The sequence below is a fragment of the Boleophthalmus pectinirostris genome, unplaced genomic scaffold (genome assembly GCF_026225935.1).
Source record: "Boleophthalmus pectinirostris isolate CB_2022bp ecotype Guang Dong unplaced genomic scaffold, ASM2622593v1 HiC_scaffold_11, whole genome shotgun sequence".
NCBI classification, from domain to species: Eukaryota; Metazoa; Chordata; class Actinopteri; order Gobiiformes; family Gobiidae; genus Boleophthalmus; species Boleophthalmus pectinirostris.
Genome location: NW_026570994.1, coordinates 20729119 through 20752928, shown reverse-complemented (window position 1 = coordinate 20752928; position 23810 = coordinate 20729119). Strand labels below are relative to the sequence as shown.

The following is a 23810-nucleotide window of genomic DNA, read 5'->3' as shown; positions in this document are numbered from 1 at the left end:
CCAAACCAAGACCAAACCAGGACCAAATCTCGACTAAACCAGGTCTCATTCTGGACCAAACCAGGACCAAACCAGGACCAAACCAGGACCAAACCAGGACCAAACCAGGACCAAACCAGGACCAAACCAGGACCAAATCTCGACTAAACCAGGTCTCATTCTGGACCAAACCAGGACCAAACCAGGACCAAAAAAAAACACCAGAAATGTTCCACAGTGCAGCTTTAACAGACTTTCTTCTGTATTTCCAGGGATTTTGGGTTTTTTTTGTTGTTTTTTTTCTCGTCTTGGACTTGTTGGCCCCGGTTTTGTTTTGTATTCTCCTCTCCTCGTCCTCCGTCAGCCATCTGTCCATCCAGCGGGAAAATTGACCTTATAAAAAAATGAAAAACATTATTTAAGAGAAATTGCGCGGTAATGAAAACCCATCGGCGTCTCCCATGATGCACTGCGGCGCTGGAGTTAGATTAGAGCATCAGAGCACAAATATCCCACCGTTTTGGAGGTTTTCATTTCTGTTTTTTGTCCGAACACGTGGAGTTATTGTTAAAAATGTCTCGTTCTGCGTTTTATTTGCAAATTAAAGTCTTAAAATTCAAAATCTAAAAGAAAATTAAGATTTATTTAGTGTGAAAACGGATTAATTTTGGTTTTAGTTTGGTTCAGGTTCAGTTTTTGTTGATTCTGGAAATAAAAACTTGCTTAAAACGAGACTTAATCTGGACTAAATCTGGACTAAAACTGGACTAAAGCTGGACTAAAACTGGACTAAATCTGGACTAAAACTGGACTAAAGCTGGACTAAAACTGGACTAAAACTGGACTAAATCTGGACTAAAACTGGACTAAACTGGAAAAACTGGACTAAAACTGGACTAAATGACTAAAATCTGGACTAAAAACTGGACTAAATCTGGACTCTAAAAATCTGGACTAAAACTGGACTAAATCTGGACTAAATCTGGATTAAAACTGGAAAAACTACTAAACTGGACTAAAACTGGACTAAAAGACTAAAACTGGACTAAAACCTGGACTAAACTGGACTAAAACTGGTAAAACTGAACTAAATCTGACTAAATCTGGACTACATCTGGACTACATCTGGACTACTAAATCTGGACTAAATCTGGATTAAAACTGGATTAAAACTGGATTAAATCTGGACTAAATCTGGACAAAATCTGGACTAAAACTGGACTAAATCTGGACTAAATCTGGACTAAAACCGGACTAAAACCGGACTATGATAAACCAGGTCAGAACCAGGTCTGAACCAGGTCTAAATGAGGACTCCAGTGGGTCTAAACAAGGACTAGATAAGATTTAAACCAGGACTAAGCCAGGTCTAAGTCAGGACTAAATTGGAAATGAACCAGGACTAAACTAGCACCAAAGCAGGACTAAACCAGGTCTGATTCTGGACTCTCTCTCAGGACAATACCAGGACTAAACCAGGACAAACTAGAACCAAACCAGGCATAATTTAGGACTAAACCAGGACTAAACGAGGTCTAATTCTGGGCTCTTGTATGACAAAACCAGAAACAGACCACAGACTGTACCAGGTCTAATTCAGGACTAAAAAAGAACTGAACCTGGACCAAACCTGGACTAAACCCAGGTGTCATTCTGGACTCTCTCTCAGGACAAAACCAGCACTAAATCATGACAAACTAGAACCAAACCAGGTCTAATTCAGGACTAAACCTGGACTAAACCATATCTGATTCTGGACTCTCCCAGAACAAAACCAGGACTAAAGCAGGTCTAATTCAGGACTCAACCAGAATAAAACCAGGACCAACCCAGGACTAATTCAGGACCAAACCAGGACTACAGCAGGTCTATTTCTGGTCTCTGGTGAACTGTGGTCCAAAGCAAGAAAAATATCTGACGAAGACTCTTTTTTTTTTTGCCAAAAATCTGTGCTCTGCATTTTTTCTTTTGCACCTCGACAAGAATTTTGGTTTGTGTTTTCAGTTTATTTTGATTAAATTTTCCAACCAGATTTTAAAAGTTAAAAACCTAAAACATTATTGTGTGACACTTGTGTTTTGTTTTGTTTCAGTGGCGGATGAGGGCAACATCAGATCCCTCACCAGACCTTATGACGGTAAGTCCCTCTGTCCAAACTCTGTCTGTTGTGTCCTTGGGCAAGACACTTCCCCCACACTGCCTCATGTGAAAATGTTGTTTTTGACTTTTGGTGATGGTTGGAAACTCATTTATGCGACACATTTTTGACATTTTCACCGTTTTGATGATTTAAATGTTTGTGTTTCATATGAACTTTGCACAAGAAGAAGTGGATTAACAAAGACTTTACTTTTATTGAACCGTATCGATTTAAAATATATCGTATTGAATTATATCGAATTGTAAGATCACCGTATCGAGGTGTGTATCGTATTGTGGCTTATGTATCGAGGCATGTATCGTATTGTGGCTTATGTATCGAGACGTGTATCGTATTATGTGGCTTATGTATCGATGACGTGTATCGTTATTATTGGCGTGTATCGTATTGTGGGCGTATTGTATGTATCGTATTGTGGCTTATGTATCGAGACGTGTATCGTATTGTGGCTTATGTATCGAGACGTGTATCGTATTGTGGCTTATGTATCGAGTGTATCCTTGTATCGTGTTGTGGCTTATGTATCGAGATCGTATCTTATGTATCGAGGCGTGTATCGTATTGTGGCTTATGTATCGAGACGTGTATCGTATTGTGGCTTATGTATCGAGGCGTGTGTATCGTATTGTGGCTTATGTATCGAGATGTGTATCGTATTGTGGCTTATGTATCGAGGCGTATGTATCGTATCGATGTGTGGCTTATGTATCGTGATCGAGGGTGTATTCGTATTGTGGCTTATGTATCGAGGCGTGTATCGTATTGTGGCTTATGTATCGAGCGTGTATCGTATTGTGGCTTATGTATCGAGGCGTGTATCGTATTGTGGCTTATGTATCGAGGCGTGTATCGTATTGTGGCTTATGTATCGAGACGTGTATCGTATTGTGGCTTATGTATCGAGACGTGCTTATCGTATTGTGGCTTATGTATCGAGACGTGTATCGTTATGTGGTTATGTATCGAGACGTGTGTGCTTATGTATCGGCGTATCGTATTGTGGCTTATCGTATTTTGTATCGAGGTGTGTATCGTATTGTGGCTTATGTATCGAGGCGTGTATCGTATTGTGGCTTATGTATCGAGACGTGTATCGATTGACGTATCGTGTATCGTGTTTATGTATCGATGTATGTATTGTGGCTTATCGTATCGAGGTGTATCGTATCGTATTGTGGCTTATGTATCGAGACGTGTATCGTATCGAGGTGTGTATCGTATTGTGGCTTATGTATCGAGATGTGTATCGTATTGTGGCTTATGTTCGAGAGTGTATCGTATGTGGCTTTATCGTATTGTGGCTTATGTATCGACGTTGTATCGTAGACGTGTATTTCGTATTGTGGCTTATCGTATCGAGGTGCGTATCGTATTATGGCTTACGTGTATCGAGATGTGTATCGTATTGTGGCTTACGTATCGAGATGTGTATCGTATTGTGGCTTATGTATCGAGACGTGTATCGTATTGTGGCTTACGTATCGAGACGTGTATCGTATTGTGGCTTATGTATCGAGACGTGTATCGTATTGTGGCTTATGTATCGAGACGTGTATCGTATTGTGGCTTATGTATCGAGACGTGTATCGTATTGTGGCTTATGTATCGAGGTGTGTATCGTATTGTGCTTATGTATTGTGGCTTATGTATCGAGGTGTATCGTATTGTGGCTTATGTATCGAGACGTGTATCGTATTGTGGCTTATGTATCGAGGTGTGTATCGTATCGGCAACTTCTGAATGATACTCAACCCTAATCGTGATACTAAATTTGATAATACAGTATCGTTATCGTGAGCTGCTTTATCGATATATCGGCAAGAGTATTTTTTTGGCAGATTGACTCTTTTGATGGTTGGAATAGATTTGCTTCATATTTACTTTGTCCAAACTGGTGGAACAAAGAAATATTTTTGCTAAAGTTTCTTTGGTTCTTATGAAACAGCAGCGTATCGATTAACTCGTGTATCGTCGTATCGTGAGCCGAGTATCGAGTATCGAATCGTGAAGGACCCTGTGATTCCATAAAGTGTTTGGCTGTGTCCTCTCCCACACTCTTACACTGGGTTTAGTCCTGGTTTAAGTCCTGGTTTAGTCCTGGTTTAGTTCTGGTTTAGTCCTGTTTTAGTCCCTGGTCTAGTCCTGTTTTAGTCCTGGTTTAGTCCTTGTTTTAGTCTTGGGTTTAGTCCTGGTTTAGTTCTGGTTTAGTCTGGTTTTTTTAGTCTTGGTTTAGTCCCTGTTTAGTCCTGGTTTAGTCCTGGTTTAGTCTGGTTTTAGTCCTGGTTTAGTCCTGGTTTAGTCCTGTTTTAGTCCTGGTTTAGTTTAGTCCCTGTTTTAGTCCTGGTTTAGTTCTGGTTTAGTCCTGGTGTTCTGGTTTAGTCCTGGTTTAGTCTGGTTTAGTCTGGTTTAGTCCTGGTTTAGTCTGGTTTAGTCCTGGTTTAGTTCCTGGTTTAGTCCTGGTTTAGTCCTGGTTTAGTCCTGGTAGTCCTGTTTTAGTCCTGGTTTAGTCCTGTTTAGTTCTGTTTAGTCCTGGTTAGTCCTGGTTTAGTCCCTGGTTTAGTCCTGGTTTATTTAGTCCTGGTTTAGTCCCTGGTTTTAGTTCCTGGTTTAGTTCTGGTTTAGTCCTGGTTTAGTCCCTGGTTTAGTCCTGATTTAGTCCTGGTTTAGTTCTGGTTTAGTCCCGGTTTAGTCCTGGTTTAGTCCTGGTTTAGTTCACAGTTCCAGTGTCTTGTACATGAATCTTTGTGTCAGAATTGTGTAATATTATTTATAATAAATAAATAAATTTTATTTATTTATTTATTTTATTATTTTATTTTTTATTTGTTTTGTTTTTTTCTGATTAAATTCGAGAGACGTTTTGTGCAGAAACGTGTTAAAAATGTAAATGTTTCTCTGGAGCTAAAAATAGAACGAATGAAAAAAGTTCAGATTATAAAAAGTTTTGGAGCCAAAGCCAAGAAACGTGACACAGATGAAAATGAACAGATGAGAAGAAGAGAGAGAGAAATGAAGAGAGAGAGAGAGAGAGAGAGAGGGAGAGAGAGAGAGAGAGAGAGAGAGAGAGAGAGAGAGAGAGAGAGAGAGAGAGAGAGAGAGAGAGAGAGAGAGAGAGAGAGAGAGAGAGAGAGAGAGAGAGAGGAGAGAGAGAGAGAGAGAGGAGAGAGAGAGAGAGAGAGAGAGAGAGAGAGAGGGGAGAGAGGAGACAGAGGGAGAGAGAGAGAGAGAGAGAGAGAGAGAGAGAGAGAGAGAGAGAGAGAGAGAGAGAGAGAGAGAGAGAGAAGAGGGAGAAGAGAGAGAGAGAGAGAGAGAGAGAGAGAGAGAGAGAGAGAGAGAGAGGAGAGAGAAGAGAGAGAGAGAGAGAGAGAAGAGAGGAGAGAGAGAGAGAGAGAGAGAGAGACAGAGAGAGAGAGAAAGAGAGAGAGAGTAATTAGAAAAAGGGAAGAAAGAAGAGAGAGGGAGGGGGAGAGAAATGGGGAGGGAGGAAGAGAGAGAGGGGAGGAGGAGTGCGAGAGAAAAAAAGGGGGAGGTAAGGATTAGAAAAAGAAGAGAGGAGGTGTGTGAGAGAGAAAGGGGGAGGAAGAGAGAGAGAGAGAGAGAGAGGAGAGGAGAGAGTGTGTGAGAGAGAGAGAGAGAGGAGAAGTGGGAGAGAGAGAGAGAGAGGGAGGAGAGAGACAGAAGGAGGAGAGAGGGGGACAGAATAGAGAGAAGTGAGGAGAGTGACAGAAATTAATCCTTGTGTCGTTCGTTCATTCGTTTTTCAATATAAAACCAAAAATAAGAAAATGAAAAAACAAAATTTTTCTTCATTATTTGTCTCCAAAACCAAAATGAAAAAACAGATCATGATTCGTTTTTTTCAGTTTTCGATTTTGTGTTTAAATGAAAAATGAAAAAAAACAGATAACGACCGTTTCCCGTTTACGTGACTTCAGTGAGTTTTTGATGCCAAACTGAACCAGGACTGATCCAGGTCCAGGACCAGACCGGGACCAGACCGGGACCAGACCGGGACCAGACCGAGACCCGAGGGACCAGACCGAGACTGAGGCCAGGACCAGACCGAGACCAGACCGAGACCAGACCGGACTCCGAGCTTTGACTCCGAGCCTCAGCTTCGAGCTCTGGTCCTGCCGTGGGCTCTGAGCCTCCGGTCTGGTCCCGGTCTGATCCCGGCCTCAGTCTCGGTCTGGTCAAGGGTCTGGTCCCGGTCTGATTCCCGGTCTGGTCCTGGCCTCAGTCTCGGTCTGGTCAAGGGTCTGGTCCCGGTCTGGTCCGGCCTGGTCCTGGCCTCAGTCTCGGTCTGGTCAAGGGTCTGGTCCCGGTCTGATCCTGGTCTGGTCCTGGCCTCAGTCTCGGTCTGGTCAAGGGTCTGGTCCCGGTCTGATCCTGGTCTGGTCCTGGCCTCAGTCTCGGTCTGGTCAGGGTTGTCCCGTCTGGTCCTGGCCTGGTCCGGCCTCAGTCTCGGTCTGGTCAGGTCAAGGGTCTGGTCCCGGTCTGATCCCGGTCTGGTCCTGGCCTCAGTCTCAGTCTGGTCAAGGGTCTGGTCCTGGTCTGGTCCTGGCCTGGTCCTGACCTGGTCCTGGCCTCAGTCTCGGTCTGGTCAAGGGTCTGGTCCCGGTCTGATCCCGGTCTGGTCCTGGCCTCAGTCTCGGTCTGGTCAAGGGTCTGGTCCTGGCCTGGCCTGCCTGGTCCTGGCCTGGTCCTGGCCTGTCCTGGCCTCAGTCTCGGTCTGGTCAAGGGTCTGGTCCCGGTCTGGTCCTGGCCTCAGTCCGGTCTGGTCAAGGGTCTGTCCCGGTCTGATCTCGGTCTCAGTCCTGGTCTGGTCTCGGTCTCAGTCCTGCTCCGGGTCCTGGTCTGGGCTCAGTCCCGGTCTGGTCTCGGTCTGGTCTCGGTCTGGTCCCGGTCTGGTCCCGGTCTGGTCCCGGTCTGGTCTCGGTCTGGTCTCGGTCTGGTCCTGGACCTGGTTTCAGTCCGTATGCGGCACAAAAGTCCAGCATCTCAGTCACTGAAGTCACGTAAACGGGAAACGGTTGTTATCTGTTTTTCCATTTTTTCATTTAAACACAAAATCAAAACTGAAAAAACAAATCATGATCTGTTTTTTCATTTTGGTTTTGGAGACAAATAATGAAGAAAAATCGTTGTTGTTTTTTTCCTTTTCTTATTTTTGGTTTTATTTTGAAAAACGAATGAACAAACGACACAAGGATTGAAACTGAGAGACGAGGAGACGTGTGATAGAGAGAGAAAGAAAAAGGGGGAAGAGAGAGAAGAAATGGAAAAAGAGAAGAGAAGGAAGGATAGAGGAGGAGGAGAGAGGAGAGGAGAGGAGAGGAGAGAGAGGATTAGAGGAGAGGAGAGGGGAGGAGAGGAGAGGAGCAGGAGAGGAGGAGAGGAGAGGAGGAGAGGAGAGGATTAGAGGAGAGAGAGAGAGAGAGGAGAGGAGAGGAGAGGAGAGGAGAGGAGATTAGAGGAGAGGAGGAGAGGAGAGGAGAGGAGAGGGGAGAGAGAGGAGGAGGAGAGGAGGAGAGAGAGGAGGAGAGGAGGTGGGAGGAGAGGGGGGATGAGAGGAGGAGGAGAGGAGGAGGAGAGGGAGAGAGGAGAGGAGGAGGAGAGGAGAGGAGAGGAGGAGAGGGGGAGAGGGGAGGAGAGGAGGAGAGGAGAGAGAGAGGAGGAGAGGGGAGAGGAGGAGGAGAGGGATGAGGAGAGGAGAGGGGGATGAGAGGAGAGGAGAGGAGGAGAGAGGGGATGAGGGGGATGAGGGAGAGGGGAGAGAGGGGATGAGAGGAGGAGAGGAGAGGGGGATGAGAGGAGGAGGAGTGGAGGATCTGGGGTAAAATCCATAGTCAGCGGAAACTAAAAGCTCGGCTCCTGTCGATAAACATTAGACGAGACGAGGAGAGAAACAAGAAAAAGAGAAGACGGAGGATGGAAAAAGAGGAGGAAACGGAGGAGGAGAAGAGCCTTTGTTCAGGATGAAGATGTTTACGGAGGAGCAGGGGAAGAGGCTCGGGGTCCGTCGGGAGTGGGGTGGACGCCTGAATGTTTGTGGAAAAAAAATAAATTGTGATTTTTCTGACAAGGATCGAGACGAGGCCCGGAAGAAAAAAAAAAAAAAAAAAAGAACAAGGAACAGGAGCTTTTTATAATGTCAAGTTTATGTTTTAAAGCTGCACTGTGGAACTTTTCAGGCGCAGGGTTCGCGACCTGCTCGTCTCCATGGAGATGTTGTTGCTTTGTCTGGAATGTTCCACAGTACGACTTTAAATAAATCTAAATTATGATGATTGTGGAATTACAATTACAAGAAAAACCTGGTTTAGGCCTGATTTAGTCCTGGTCCAGTCGTGGTTTAGACCTGGTTTAGACCTTGTTTAGTCCTTGTTTTAGACCTGGTTTAGACCTGGTTTAGTCCTGGTTTAGACCTGGTTTAGTCCTGGTTTAGACCTGGTTTAGACCTGGTTTAGACCTGGTTTTAGACCTGGTTTAGACCTGGTTTAGACCTGGTTTAGACCTGGTTTAGACCTGGTTTAGACCTGGTTTAGACCTGGTTTAGACCTGGTTTAGACCTGGTTTAGTCCTGGTTTTAGTCCTGGTTTAGACCTGGTTTAGTCCTGGTTTAGACCTGGTTTTAGACCTGGTTTTAGTCCTGGTTTAGTCCTGGTTTAGTCCTGGTTTAGTCCTGGTTTAGTCCTGGTTTAGTCCTGGTTTAGTCCTGGTTTAGACCTGGTTTAGTCCTGGTTTAGTCCTGGTTTAGTCCTGGTTTAGTCACCTGGTTTTAGTCCTGGTTTAGACCTGGTTTAGTCCTGAGTCCTGGTTTAGTCCTGGTTTAGTCCTGTTTAGTCCTGTTTAGTCCTGGTTTAGTCCCTGGTTTAGACCTGGTTTAGTCCTGGTTTAGTCCTGGTTTAGTCCTGGTTTAGACCTGGTTTAGTCCTGGTTTAGACCTGGTTTAGTCCTGGTTTAGACCTGGTTTAGTCCTGGTTTAGTCCTGGTTTAGACCTGGTTTAGTCCTGGTTCTTAAACCTTAAATTATTTTGTTTAATTCTGTTGTTAGTTTTTCCGTCTGTGCTGTTGGTTTTATTATTAATGCTGCAGTGAATCACACAGACTCATGTTTAAAGAGAATTATGACCTGAGTCCACGTGTGAAACCGATTTTCTCTGTCCTGGTTTAGTCCTGGTTTTAGACCTGGTTTTAGACCTGATTTAGTCCTATTTTGGTCCTTGGTTCAGTCCTGGTTCAGTCTTGGTTCAGTCCTGGATCAGTCCTGGATCAGTCCTGTTTTAGTCCTGTTTTAGTCTTGGTCTAGTCCTGGTTCTGTCATGTTTTGGTCCTGCTTTAGTCCTATTTTAGTCCTGTTTTAATCCTGTTTTGGTCCTTGGTCGAGTCCTGGTTCAGTCCTTGGTCTAGTCCTGGTCTAGTCCTGTTTAGTCCTGTCTAGTCCTGGTCTAGTCCTGGTTCAGTCTCTGGTGTCATGTTTTATAATTAATGCCGCAGTAAATCACTCGGGTCCGTACAGTTACACAGACTCATGTTTAAAGTGAATTATGACCCGAGTCCATGTGTCAAACAGATTTTCTCGGTCCCGGTTTTGTCCCCGGTCGACCTGAAGCGACCCCAAACTCTGGAGTCGTGCCCGGCATCTGTCCCGAGTCAAAACCAAACACTAAATCTCGTTATAATCTACGCAGAGATCCATCAAATCTACAAATATTAGCATTATAATATAAACGTACGGGACGGCTCTCGCAGGCTTAAAATCACATTATTAAAGCTCTAACGTTACACAAAACTGACTCTCGTGAGCTTCAAGTCATGAAAACGTAAAAAAAACAACTTTATTATTAGTCTGTTTACGTCTCCAAAGCTCAAAATGCTCCGTTCCACCTTGTGATGTCATGAAGAGGAAGGTTTAAATGTAGATTTAACAGCAGCTTTTACCGTAAGTTCAGTAGAGATTTAACTAAAAAGTCCTGGTTTGGTCCTGGTTTAGTCCTGATATAGTCCTACTGTGGTCCTGGCATAGTCCTGGTTTGGTCTTGGTTTGCTTCTTGTTTTAGTCCTACTTTGGTTCTGGTTTAGTCCTGGTATAGCCCTGATTTGGACTTATTTTGGTCCTGGTATAGTCCTAGTTTGGTCCTCGTTTATGTCTTGGTTTAGTTAGTTTGGTCTTGGTTTGGTCCTGGTTTAGTCCTAGTTTGGTCTTGGTTTGGTCCTGGTTTATGTCTTGGTTTAGTCCGAGTTTGGTCTTGGTTTGGTTCTGATATAGTCTTGGTTTGGTCTTGATTTAGTCTTTTTTTTTTTGTCCTGGTTTGGTCTCTGTTTGGTCCTGGTTTGGTCCTAGTTTGGTCCTAGTTTGGTCCTTAGTCTCTGGTTTAGTCCTTGGTTTAGTCCTTGGTTTAGTCCTGGTTGGGTCCCGGTTTGGTCTTGGTTTTGGTCCCTTGTATAGTCCTGGTTTGGCCCCAGTTTAGTCTTGTTTTGGTCTTGGTATAGTCCTGATTTGGACTTGCTTTGGTCCTGATATGGTCCTGGTTTGGTCTTGGTGTAGTCCTTGGTTTAGTCCTAGTTTGATCTTGGGTTTGGTCCCTGGTATCGCCCTGGTTTAGTCCTGTTTTAGTCCTGGTTTAGTCCTGGTTTAGTCCTGTTTTAGTCCTGTTTTAGTCCTGTTTTAGTCCTGGTTTAGTCCTGGTTTAGTCCTGGTTTAGGTCTTGGTTTAGGTCTTGGTTTAGTCTTGGTTTGGTCTTGGTCTAGTCCTGGTGTGGTCCTTGTTTAGTCCTGTTTTAGTCCTGGTTTAGTCCTGGTTTAGTCCTGGTTTAGGTCTTGGTTTTGGTCTTGGTCTAGTCCTGGTGTTGGTCCTTGTTTGGTCCTGGTTTAGTACTTGTTTAGTCCTGATTTAGTCCTGGTTTATCTCTGTTATAGTCAATGTTCAGTCCCTCTTTTAGTCCCTGGTTTCGTCCTTGGTCTAGTCCTGGTTTAGGTCCTGGTCTAGTCCTGCTTTGGTCTTGGTTTAGTCCTGGTTTAGTCCTGCTTTAGTCCTGGTTTAGTCCTGGTTTAGTCCTTCTTTACTCCTCACAATCAGAATATTTATTTTTCTCTATATTTTTGAGCTTTAAAGCCACTTGTAATTAAATAAACGTAAAGTAAACCTGCTTAAAGTCACACTGTGGAACATTCCAGACAGAGTAATGACGTATCCATAGCAACAAGCAGGCGACACGGTGTATTTTGCAGTATTCACGTTGTTGTTGTTGTTTTTTTCCCCCCGTAACAAAGCCGTGTTCGTATCGTCTCCTTCTCATTTATCAACAGTCGGTGTAAAATTATCATCACAGTAGATTTTCCGCGGGTCGAATTCGTCACCGTCCGATTATTTTTGACAATTTTCACACCGTAGAAAAGAAAAAAGACGACGAGTGTTTTTAATAGTTCGACCTGTAACGGCGCAGATCCATCAAAACTCGCTCCAGTCATCTGCCGCGTCCACGGATTAGCATCACAATCACGAGGAGGGAGGGAGGGCATCTGACACACACGAGGAGGGAGGGCATCTGACACACACGAGGAGGGAGGGCATCTGACACACACGAGGAGGGAGGGCATCTGACACACACGGGAGGGAGGGAGGCATCTGACACACAGGAGGGAGGAGGGCATCTGACACACACGAGGAGGGGGAGGGCATCTGACACACACGGGGAGGGAGGGAGGGCATCTGGACACACACGAGGGAGGGAGCGGCATCTGACACACACGAGGAGGGAGGGCATCTGACACACACGGGGAGGGAGGGAGGGCATCTGACACACAACGAGGAGGGAGGGAGGGCATCTGACACACACGAGGAGGGAGGGCATCTGACACACACGAGGAGGGAGGGCATCTGACACACACGAGGAGGGAGGGAGGGCATCTGACACACACGAGGAGGGAGGGCATCTGACACACACGGGAGGGAGGCATCTGACACACACGAGGAGGGAGGGCATCTGACACACGAGGAGGGAGGGCATCTGACACACACGGGGAGGGAGGGGGGCATCTGACACACACGGGAGGGAGGGAGGGCATCTGACACACACGGGGAGGGAGGGAGGGCATCTGACACACACGAGGAGGGAGGGGGCATCTGACACACACGAGGGAGGGAGGGCATCTGACACACACGGGGAGGAGGGGAGGGCATCTGACACACACGGGGAGGGAGGGGAGGGCATCTGACACACACGAGGAGGGAGGGCATCTGACACACACGGGAGGGAGGGAGGGCATCTGACACACACGGGGAGGGAGGGAGGGCATCTGACACACACGAGGAGGGAGGGAGGGCATCTGACACACACGAGGGAGGGAGGGCATCTGACACCACACGAGGAGGGGGAGGGGGAGGGCATCTGACACACACGAGGAGGGAGGGAGGGCATCTGACACACACGAGGAGGGAGGGCATCTGACACACACGGGAGGGAGGAGGCATCTGACACACACGGGAGGGGCATCTGACACACACGAGGAGGAGGGCATCTGACACACACGGGAGGAGGGAGGGCATCTGACACACACGGGAGGAGGGAGGGCATCTGACACACACGGGGAGGAGGGAGGGCATCTGACACACACGGGAGGGAGGGCATCTGACACACACGGGAGGGAGGCAGGAGGGAGGGCATCTGACACACACGGGGAGGGAGGGCATCTGACACACACGAGGAGGGAGGGCATCTGACACACACGAGGAGGGAGGGAGGCATCTGACACACACGACGGGGGAGGGAGGGCATCTGACACACACGGGAGGGAGGGAGGGCAGACACACGAGGGAGGGAGGGCATCTGACACACACGAGGAGGGAGGGCATCTGACACACACGAGGAGGGAGGGAGGGCATCTGACACACGAGGAGGGAGGGCATCTGACACACACGAGGAGGGAGGGAGGGCATCTGACACACACGAGGAGGGAGGGAGGGCATCTGACACACACACGGGAGGGAGGGAGGGCATCTGACACACGAGGAGGGAGGGAGGGCATCTGACACACACGAGGAGGGAGGGAGGGCATCTGACACACACGAGGAGGGAGGGAGGGAGGGCATCTGACACACACGGGGAGGGAGGGAGGGCATCTGACACACACGGGAGGGGAGGGAGGGCATCTGACACACACGGGGAGGGAGGGAGGGCATCTGACACACGAGGGAGGGAGGGCATCTGACACACACGAGAGGAGGAGGGCATCTGACACACACGAGGAGGGAGGCATCTGACACACACGAGGAGGAGGGAGGGCATCTGACACACACGAGGAGGGAGGAGGGGCATCTGACACACACGAGGAGGGAGGAGGGCATCTGACACACACGAGGGAGGGAGGGAGGGCATCTGACACACACGAGGAGGGAGGGAGGGCATCTGACACACGAGGAGTTTTAGTTTTTAAAATGATGTGGGTATTTTACTTCTGTGAGTATTAACCACTGGTGGATGAATTTTGTACTCAGTTTTGTTACTTAAGTAAAAGTACTCAAGTAAAAGTGTCATGAATAAACTCTAAATTAAACTTAAGCGTTTGGACTCGGTCTTGAAGGTGCTTGGACTCGGTCTTGTTTCAGTCTTGAAGGTGCTTGGACTCGGTCTTGTCTCGGTCTTGAAGGTGCTTGGACTCGGTCTTGTCGGTCTTGAAGGCCTTGGATTTGGTCTTTGTCTCGGTCTTGAAGGGCTTTGGACTCGGTCTTGTCTCGGTCTTGAAGCGGCTTGGACTCGGTCTTGAAGGCGTTTGGTTTCGGTCTTGGACTCATTCTTGTCTCGGTCTCGGCCTTTAAAAGTCTTGGTCTTGTCCTGGTCTCTGGACCCTGTGGTCTTGTCCTGGTCTCTGGACCCTGTGGTCTTGTCCTGGTCTCTGGACCCTGTGGTCTTGGACTGTGGTCTCTGGACCCTGTGGTCTTGTCCTGGTCTCTGGACCCTGTGGTCTTGGACCCTGTGGTCTTGTCCTGGTCTCTGGACCCTGTGGTCTTGTCCTGGTCTCTGGGACCCTGTGGTCTTGTCCTGGTCTTGGACCCTGTGGTCTTGTCCTGGTCTCTGGACCCTGTGGTCTTGGACCCTGGTCTCTCTGGACCCTGTGGTCTTGTCCTGGTCTTGGACCCTGTGGTCTTGGACCCTGTGGTCTTGTCCTGGTCTCTGGACCCTGTGGTCTTGTCCTGGACCCTGTGGTCTTGTCCTGGTCTCTGGACCCTGTGGTCTTGGACCCTGTGGTCTTGTCCTGGTCTTCCCCTCGATGTCGTGATTTTGATAAAGAATTCTGCTTATTTTAAGTGATTCGGTTAATTTCTTAATTTCTCAAGCTCCTTTTCCCAGGAGAGATCACTAGATTACCCAAACCTCTTCAGACACGTTTTTGAAGAAAGGACGACATTATAACATGGGACAAAGCTAAACATTCTGCATAACACTCCCTTTTTTAACTAAGAATTAATGCATTTTTGATGTGATAATTGCGATAATGTCACGTTTAGAGCAGAAAGTGAACTGAAAACACTCAAAACACACACAGCGAGAGAAAATACAAAATAAAACGTGGTTAAGGACAAGAAAATTAACATCACGATGGATAATCCAGGTTTTAAATCAGCTGCGTCTCTTTTGTTCTTATCCCCTCATGTTTCAGCCTTTGTTTGACGTCTCCGCGTTTCCTTTTTCCAATCTTTTCACGGGACCATAAACGTCTCGCTGGGTTGTAGAGAAAACCCATAAAACGGCCGTGAGCCGTATATCCTCCTCGGCCGCACATGCACCTGTAAAAACACGGCTCCTTTACGGCCGCTGGTTCAATAAAGGTTAGTGCTTTCAATCCAAGAGGAGCCAGAGTTCAGCCCATTAAAGCCTCCGCCTTTCTTCTCCCCGACATGTTTCTGTAAAAGACCATTTAACTCAATAACATTCTTAAAAGGTCAATTACAATAGGCCGAGCCGCGGGCTAATCTCTCTAAATGTTTATGAACGATTCCGCCGGACAAAGAGATGACATTTTTGTATTTACGCGGGTTTAAAACGGATTAAAGAGCCGGTTTACTCATCTCTCTTCTAATTTAGTTTCCTCGTCGTAAACGTTAGAAGCTGGAGTTGTGTTTTTGTGTTTCATGTTTACGAAAAAAAGAAGAAAAAAACAACAACAACTCTGCAGATTTAGGCTGGGTTTTTTCGATCCACTTTGTGATGTCATGTGGTGATTCAAGAAAGGGAAGTAAAACCCGACACGCCTTCGCTAGAATCATTTGGATCATTTCAGTCCAGGAATTGCCGATCTCAACTGAACTAAAAGTAAAAGGAGCTGTTCACTTGAAAAAAAACTACCACTTCATGACATCACAAGGTGGAACAGAGCGTTTTGAGACTAAAAATAATAATGGGTTAACTGAAACTGTTCCCTGTCGAGCCAGAACCACACACTCTGACAGAGCGTTTCAGAGCGACAGAACCGCGCCTCATCTCCAACCAACTGACGCCAAAAATCAGAGCGTTTGGGAACCAAAAAAAACTTAATTTTTCTAAAAGAACCGTGATGTTACAGTCGACTTCAGCAGGTTCCTCCGAGTCACACGAGAAAATAAACAAAGAAAACGTTTGTGGAACAAGGAGGAGAAATCAAGTGACAAGAAGATTGTGCAATGGTCAGAGGAGGAGAAATATTGTTCAATAGGATTGAGCGTCGCTGTAGAGGTGAGATCGGGCCTAAAAAATCCAGCCCGACCAATTAACTTGATTTGCAGGCCCGAGCCCGAAGCAAACCCGAAATGTCATATTTTATTTGTGACTCGGGAGGAGGAGCAGTGCTCAGCGTCGAGGTGCCAGTCTTTTTGCTCTCGTATGAAAGCAAAGCCACATTGACGACATTCAGCGAAGCCAACGCAAGTTTCTGTAGCATTTTCATCAATCAATTTGAAGCTTTTCCACACCTCACTCTTACCGGTGCGTGTTTGTCTTTTCAGTTCTCCTGCCTTTAGTTTAACTTCTTGCTCCTCCATATTGGGGACACCAGGTCAAAATAGATGCAGACTTGCGGAGGGGAAGATTATTAAATGAAGAGGGGGCGTTCACGTGCACAGAGCTCTGGCTCTGCGGATCCTGTTTAGTAGTTAAATAGCAATTACATTACATTACTTCTCTGTTTTATCCATATTATTTATTTTATAACAAGTATTCCTTAGTTTAGTATCCACACATCGTTTTAGCAAACATTTTATAAACATATATTTATTTGAAAAAAAGCCCAGCCCGACCCGACCCGAAGTAATGATTGACATTCGGGTCGGGTCGGGCTTGGGCTCGGTCTTAAGATCTTACCTCTACGTCGCTGCTGCGTTCTCCACTGCAGATGTTTCTCCACTGCAGATGTTTCTCCACTGCTCTCCACTGCAGATGTTTCTCCACTGCAGATGTTTCTCCACTGCAGATGTTTCTCCACTGCAGATGTTTCTCCACAGCAGATGTTTCTCCACTGCAGATGTTTCTCCACTGCAGATGTTTCTCCACAGTAGATGTTTCTCCACTGCAGATGTTTCTCCACTGCTCCAGTAGATGTTTCTCCACTGCAGATGTTTCTCCTCTGCAGATGTTTCTCCACTGCAGATGTTGTAGCAGAACTTGATGCAGATAAATAATGTTTTTGTATGAGTACAAATGCTCGTTAGTGTTGATGATGTGATCCATGAGTTTTTCTCGCTGTGACGTCCACTTTCGTATGGTCTTGTTTTTATTTGACGGTAAATCCACTCTGTCGATGACGCATCATGAGTTAAATGGTTTAAATGCGGGTCTTTCAGCGGTGGAACTGGTACGGGACCGTTCTGGCCGTCCTGAAAACAGCTGGAGTGGATTCTGGCTCTGTGTTCCAGAGGGAGTGATTGACAGGTGGATTAACCAATCAGAGAGAAGTATTCTCCGTTTGCATCAAAACAAACATGGCTGCTTATACATAAAAAAGGAGAAAAAAACTACAAACAGCTACAAGGACTGAAAGATGGTGTGGATTTTTACAGAGTGAACAATCAAAGTACCAAACTATGACTTATTTGAGGTAAAATTTAGGTAAATTTCAGGTATTTTGTTCTGAATCTTAACAGAATTTTGGAGAGGAGATATCTGACGTCTTTTGGAACAGAATGTAGAAGGGATTGGCAGAAAAACAAACAAAAAAAACCTACACAAGTACAACTACAAGGACTAAGAAACAGTGCAGATTTTTACACAATCAACAATCGAAGCACCAAACTATGACAAAATTCAGGCAAATTTTAGGTAAATTTCAGGTAAAGTGAAGATTTTTTGTGTATTTTGTTCTGAATCTTTCCAGAATTTTGGAGAGGAGACCGTCTTTTGCAACAGAATTTATAAAGGACTGAGAAAGAGAGCGGATTTTTACAGAATGAACAATCGAAGCACCAAACTATGACTTATTTCAGGTCAATTTCTGATAAATTTCAGATAATTTTCAGGTATTTTGTTCTGAATCTTACGAGAATTTTAGAGATGAGATGTCTTTCGCAAAAGAATGTAGAAAGGACTGGCCAAAGAAAAAAAAAAGTATATACAGACAAATACAAAGACTGAAAAACAACGTGTTTTTCACAGAAAGCACCAAACTATGACATATTTCAGGCAAATTTCAGGTAAATTTCAGGTAAATTTAAGATTTTTTATGTATTTTGTTCTGAATCTCACCAGTATTTTAGGGAAGAGATATTTTTTTTAGATTTGTAGAAAGGACAGAGAAAGAGAGCGGATTTTTACAGAATGAACAATCGAAGCACCAAACTATGACTGATTTTAGGTCAAATTCAGGTAAATTTCAGGTCAATTTTAGGTCAGTTTCAGATAAATTTCAGGTAAATTTAAGATTTTTTGTGCATTTTGTTCTGAATCTTAGGAGAATTTTGAAGAGGAGACGTCTTTCGCAACAGAACGTAGAATCGACCGGCTGCTCCGGCCACAAAAACAGTCCAACTTTGTAAACACTTTTTAGTTACCGCCTCAACCAATCAACTCTCCACTTCAATTTCCAAACCGTCCAATCACAGCTCACCTCTTTGTCACCCCCTGAGCGCGTTTAGCTTCATCAGAATTATCGTTTGGAGCTGTGTGGTGTTATTTTCCGTTCAGACGCGTGAGTGAAATGATCCGTGTGGACAGTCGGTGCTGAAACCTGCCTCCAGATGAATCGGTTTCGTGAACGTGGAGGATTTAAAGGGCGTTTTGTGATTGGTGTTTACGGCCGTTAAATTAAACCTGAGAAGTGAACGGACGCAAAACGAACAGCCGCAAATTCTACAGATTTATTTAAAAAAATTCTGAGACTGAGACTTTAAATGAACTGTACTTTCTACGAGGTGAAAAAGTGAAGTGAAATACTCTTAAAAACACTTTGTACCGTGGAAAGATTCACACGTTTTTAAGATTTTTGCTCATTTTAATTTTATTTTGGAAGAAATTTAACTTGGATTTGGATTATTTTAAGCCAGATGCCCTCCCGAGTCCAACGCCATCGAGTTGTTTATAAATAATTAGACCAAAAATATATGAAATGTTTAAAATGTGCAAAAAATCTACTATTAACATTACTGTTATAAATGCTACTACTATTATTACTACAGCACTACTACTACTACTACTACTACTACTACTGCGACTACTGCGACTACTACTACTACTACTACTACTACTACTACTACTACTACTACTACTACTACTACTACTACTAATAATACTACTACTACTACTTACTACTACTACTACTACTACTACTACTACTACTGCTACTACTACTACTACTACTACTACTACTACTACTACTACTACTACTACTACTACTACTACTACTACTACTAACTGCTACTACTACTACTACTACTACTACTACTACTGCTACTGCTACTACTACTACTACTACTACTACTACTACTACTACTACTACTACTACTACTACTACTACTACTACTACTACTACTACTACTACTACTACTACTACTACTACTACTACTACTACTACTACTACTACTACTACTACTACTACTACTACTACTACTACTACTACTACTGCGACTACTACTACTACTACTACTACTGCGACTACTACTGCGACTACTACTACTACTACTACTACTACTACTACTGCGACTACTACTACTGCGACTACTACTACTGCGACTACTGCGACTACTACTACTGCGACTACTACTAGCGACTACTGCGACTACTGCGACTACTACTACGCGACTACTACTACTACTACTACTACTACTACTACTACTACTGCGACTACTGCGACTACTGCGACTACTGCGACTACTACTACTACTGCGACTACTGCGACTACTACTACTACTGCTACTGCGACGACTACTGCGACTACTGCGACTACTGTGACTACTGCGACTACTACTACTAACTACTACTACTACTGCGACTACTGCGACTGCGACTACTGCGACTACTGCGACTACTGCGACTACTACTACTACTGCGACGACTACTGCGACTACTACTACTGCGACTACTGCGACTACTACTGCGACTACTACAACTACTGCGACTACTGACTACTGCGACTACTACTGCGACTACTACTACAACTACTGCGACTACTACTGCGACAACTGTGACTACTACTACTACTACTAACTACTGCGACTACTACTACTGCGACTACTACTACTACTACTACTGTGACTACTACTACTACTACTGCGACTACTACAACTACTGCGATGACTACTGCGACTACTACAACTACTGCGATGACTACTGCGACTACTACTACCACTACTGTGACTACTACTGCGACTACTACAACTACTGCGACGACAACTGTGACTACTACTGTGACGACTACTGCGACTACTACAACTACTGCGACGACTACTGCGACTACTACAACTACTGCGACGACTACTGCGACTACTACTACAACTACTGCGACTACTACTGCTGCGGCTACTGCGACTACTGTGACTACTACTGCTACTACTACTGCTACTACTACTGCGAGTACAGCGACGACTACTGCAACTAAAACTACGAATACTGCGACGACTACTGCGATTACTACTGCAACTACTACTGCGACTTCTACTACTACTACTACAACTGCGACTACTGCAACTACTACTGCGATGACTACTGCGACCACCACTACTACTACTACTTTTATTACTGCGACTACTACTACTGCTACTTTGCTACTACATATCTACTACTACTACTACTACTACTAATACTACTACTACTACTACTACTACTACTGTAACTAATTCTATAACTGGTACTGCTGCTACTACTACTGTACTACTACTATTACTACTACATGTACTATAGTACTACTGCAGCTGCTACTACAACAACCATTATCATTACTGCTTCTACTAACACTTCTACTTCTACTGATACTAATACTACTACTACTGTGTCCTTTGTTGTTTCCTTGTTTGTGTCCTACATCCTTCCCTCGCCTCCCGTTTCCTACCTCCTCGACTCCTTTTGAGCGTGTTTTATGGGACTTCCCTGTAACCATGGTAACCTCTGATCCCCCCCCCCCCCCCCCCGGGTGCTGGAGTTTTCTCTGTATGTGTCTGTATGTGGTGAGAGTTGATAGGTGAGTGCTGATGCATGCTGGGAGAGCGCGGGGGGGTATGGAGGGTACCACGAGGGTACGGGGGGCGGGGGGGGCACGGGGGTGGAGGGGGGGGGGGGGGTGGTACATGCTGTGATCCTGACAATACCAGTGGAGATGAATATATATGTAGAGGAGCAGCGGTGTGGGTTGAAGACTATGTACGTGTACTGTGCTGTAGATGCGTTTTAAAGCTGCACTGTGGAACTTTTCTGGTCGCTTATTTCCATGGAGACGTCATTGCTTTGCCTGGACGGTTTCACAGTGTGACATTAAATTCATCTATATCGTATTTATTGAATTACAGGTGTTTTTTTTGCTGCTCAAAAATACAACAAAAGCACATGTTCCTACAGTGAGTGAGCTCGCCTCTCCACAGATCTGACCTGTAACTTGGCTCCAGATCTAAACCAGGACTAAAACAGGATTTAACAGGACTAAACCAGGACTAAAACAGGACTAAACCGGACTAAACCAGGACTGAACCAGGACTAAAACAGGACTAAACCAGGTCTAAACCAGGACTGAACCAGGACTAAACCAGGACTAAACCAGGACTAAACCAGGACTAAACAGGTCTAAACCCAGGACTAAACCAGGACTAAACCAGGACTAAACCAGGACTGAACCAGGACTAAAACAGGACTAAACCAGGACTAAACCAGGACTAAACCAGGACTGAAACCAGGACTAAACCAGGACTAACCAGGACTAAACCAGGACTAAAGGACTAAACCAGGACTAAACCAGACTAAACCAGGACTAAACCAGGACTAAACCAGGTCTAAACCAGGACTGAACCAGGACTAAAACAGGACTAAACCAGGTCTAAACCAGGACTAAACCAGGACTAAAACCAGGACTGGAACCAGGGACTGGACTAAACCAGGTCTAAACCAGGACTGAAAACCAGGACTGAAACCAGGACTAAAACCAGGACCCAACCAGGACTAAACCAGGACTAAAGTCTAAACCAGGACTAAACCAGGACTAAACCAGGACTAAACCAGGACTTGAACCAGGACTGAACCAGGACTAAACCAGGACTAAAGGACCAGGACTAAACCAGGACTAAACCAGGACTAAACCAGGACTAAACCAGGACTAAACCAGGGACTGAACCAGGACTGACTGACTAAACCAGGACTGAACCAGGACTGAACCAGGACTGGACTAACCAGGTCTAAACCAGGTCTAAACCAGGTCTAAACCAGGAATAAAACAGGATTAAACCTTGATTTAACCCGGGACTAGACCAGGATTAAACCAGGTCTAAACCAGGAATAAAACAGGAATAAACCTGGATTTAACCCGGGACTTAACCGGGACTAGACCAGGATTAAACCTGGACTAAACCTGGACTAGACCGGGACTCGACCAGGATTAAACCTGGACTAAACCTGGACTAATCCAGGACTGGACTGGAACCAGGACCAGACTGGAACCAGACTGGGACAGAGACCAGGATTTAGACCAAGACCAGACCGGGACTGAGTCTGGGACCAGGACTGGGACTGAGGCTGGGACCAGAACACAACTGAGACCAGGACTGAGACCAGGAACAGGAACAGGACCAGGAGTGAGGCCAGTACTGAGACCGGGACCAGACCGTGATTGAGACCATGATTGAGACCGGGAACAGGACCAGGACTGAAAACGGTTTAGTCCTGGTTTAGTCCTGGTTCAGTCCTGGTTCAGTCCTGGTTCAGTCCTGGTTCAGTCCTTTATCCGTTTTTCTCATTTTTCATTTAAACACAAAATCAAAAACTGAAAAAAAATGAATCATTATCTGTTTTTACATTTTGGTTTTGGAGACAAATAATTAAGCAAATCGTTGTTTTTTTTTCGTTCTTATTTTTGATTTTATTTTGAAAAACGAATGAACGAACGACACACAGATTCATGACTCTTTATTTTGTGATAATTTTAAATAATCTGTGTGTTTTTAGTGTGTGAAGGGCTCGTGTCTGTTACAGTCGCAGCTCAGACGACAGATTTCACCCTCCGCTGACCCACTCTGGCTCGTTTAGGCTCGTTTAGGCTCGGCTCGGCTCGGATCGGCACGTCCCCTCCGCTCATCCGTCCTAATTCTGCTCTTTTATTCATTTAAACGCGCGGAGCCGAAGACGAGGAGCCAAAGTCCTGTGACCAAACTGATTTTTCTATTAAACACAAGGACACGAAGGGCAGGATTTACAGGAAAAATACAATCTGGAGCTGGAATTTTGGTCCAGTTTCACAGATTTTTGGTTTTGGAAATGGAAATTGTCAGCAAAATTGTGTAGAAATTGTTCTTTAATCGTTGTTAATCGTTGTTTTGAAGAGAATTTACTTGTGGTGAATTTTGTTTTTGTTCAGTGAATTTCAGTTGGTACATAGTCCTGGTTTAGTCCTGGTTTAGTCCTGGTTTAGACCTGGTTTAGTCCTGGTTTAGTCCTGGTTTAGATTTATCTTTTGTCCTTAGTCTTAATTTACTTCTAGTTTGTCCTATCTTAGTCCTGATTTAGTCCCAATTCAGTCCTGGTTTAAATCTGGTTTAGGTTTAGACCTGGTTTAGACCTGGTTTAGTCCTGGTTTAGTCCTGGTTTAGTCCTGGTTTAGTCCCAATTTAGTCTTGATTTAGTCTTAATTTACTTCTATTTGTCCTTGGTTTAGTCCTGTTTAGTCCCAAGTTCAGTCCTGGTTTAGACCTGGTTTAGTCCTGGTTTAGTCTGGTTTGGTTTAGGTCTTTGGTTTAGTCATAATTTACTTCTAGTTTAGCTGGTTTAGTCCTGCTTTAGTCCAGATTTAATCCTGGTTTAGTCCCAATTCAGTCCTGGTGTAGTCCTGGTTTAGACCTGGTTTAGTTCTGATTTGGTCCTGGTTTAGTCCTGGTTTAGTCCTGACATAATTCAGGACTAGCTGGTGTCTGGAATGTTCCGCAGTGTGACATTAAACATTTCTATCTCCGTGGAGACAATGGGGCATGAGATCCTCCAACAGGAAAAGTTCCACACTGCAGCTTTAATAT

At 45.1% G+C, this 23810-nt stretch overlaps 1 protein-coding gene across 1 annotated transcript in view; it reads left to right on the top strand.

Moving 5' to 3' along the window:
* LOC110165882 (partitioning defective 3 homolog B-like) overlaps window positions 1-17039 on the top strand; it is a 210806-nt gene extending 193767 nt beyond the window's left edge. Inside the window, exons 17-19 of the mRNA XM_055163690.1 lie at window positions 2072-2116; window positions 15707-15855; window positions 16959-17039. Of these exons, the coding sequence (XP_055019665.1) occupies window positions 2072-2116; window positions 15707-15855; window positions 16959-17039 (275 nt within the window). The remainder of the gene's footprint in view (window positions 1-2071; window positions 2117-15706; window positions 15856-16958) is intronic.
* Window positions 17040-23810: the final 6771 nt, after the last annotated feature.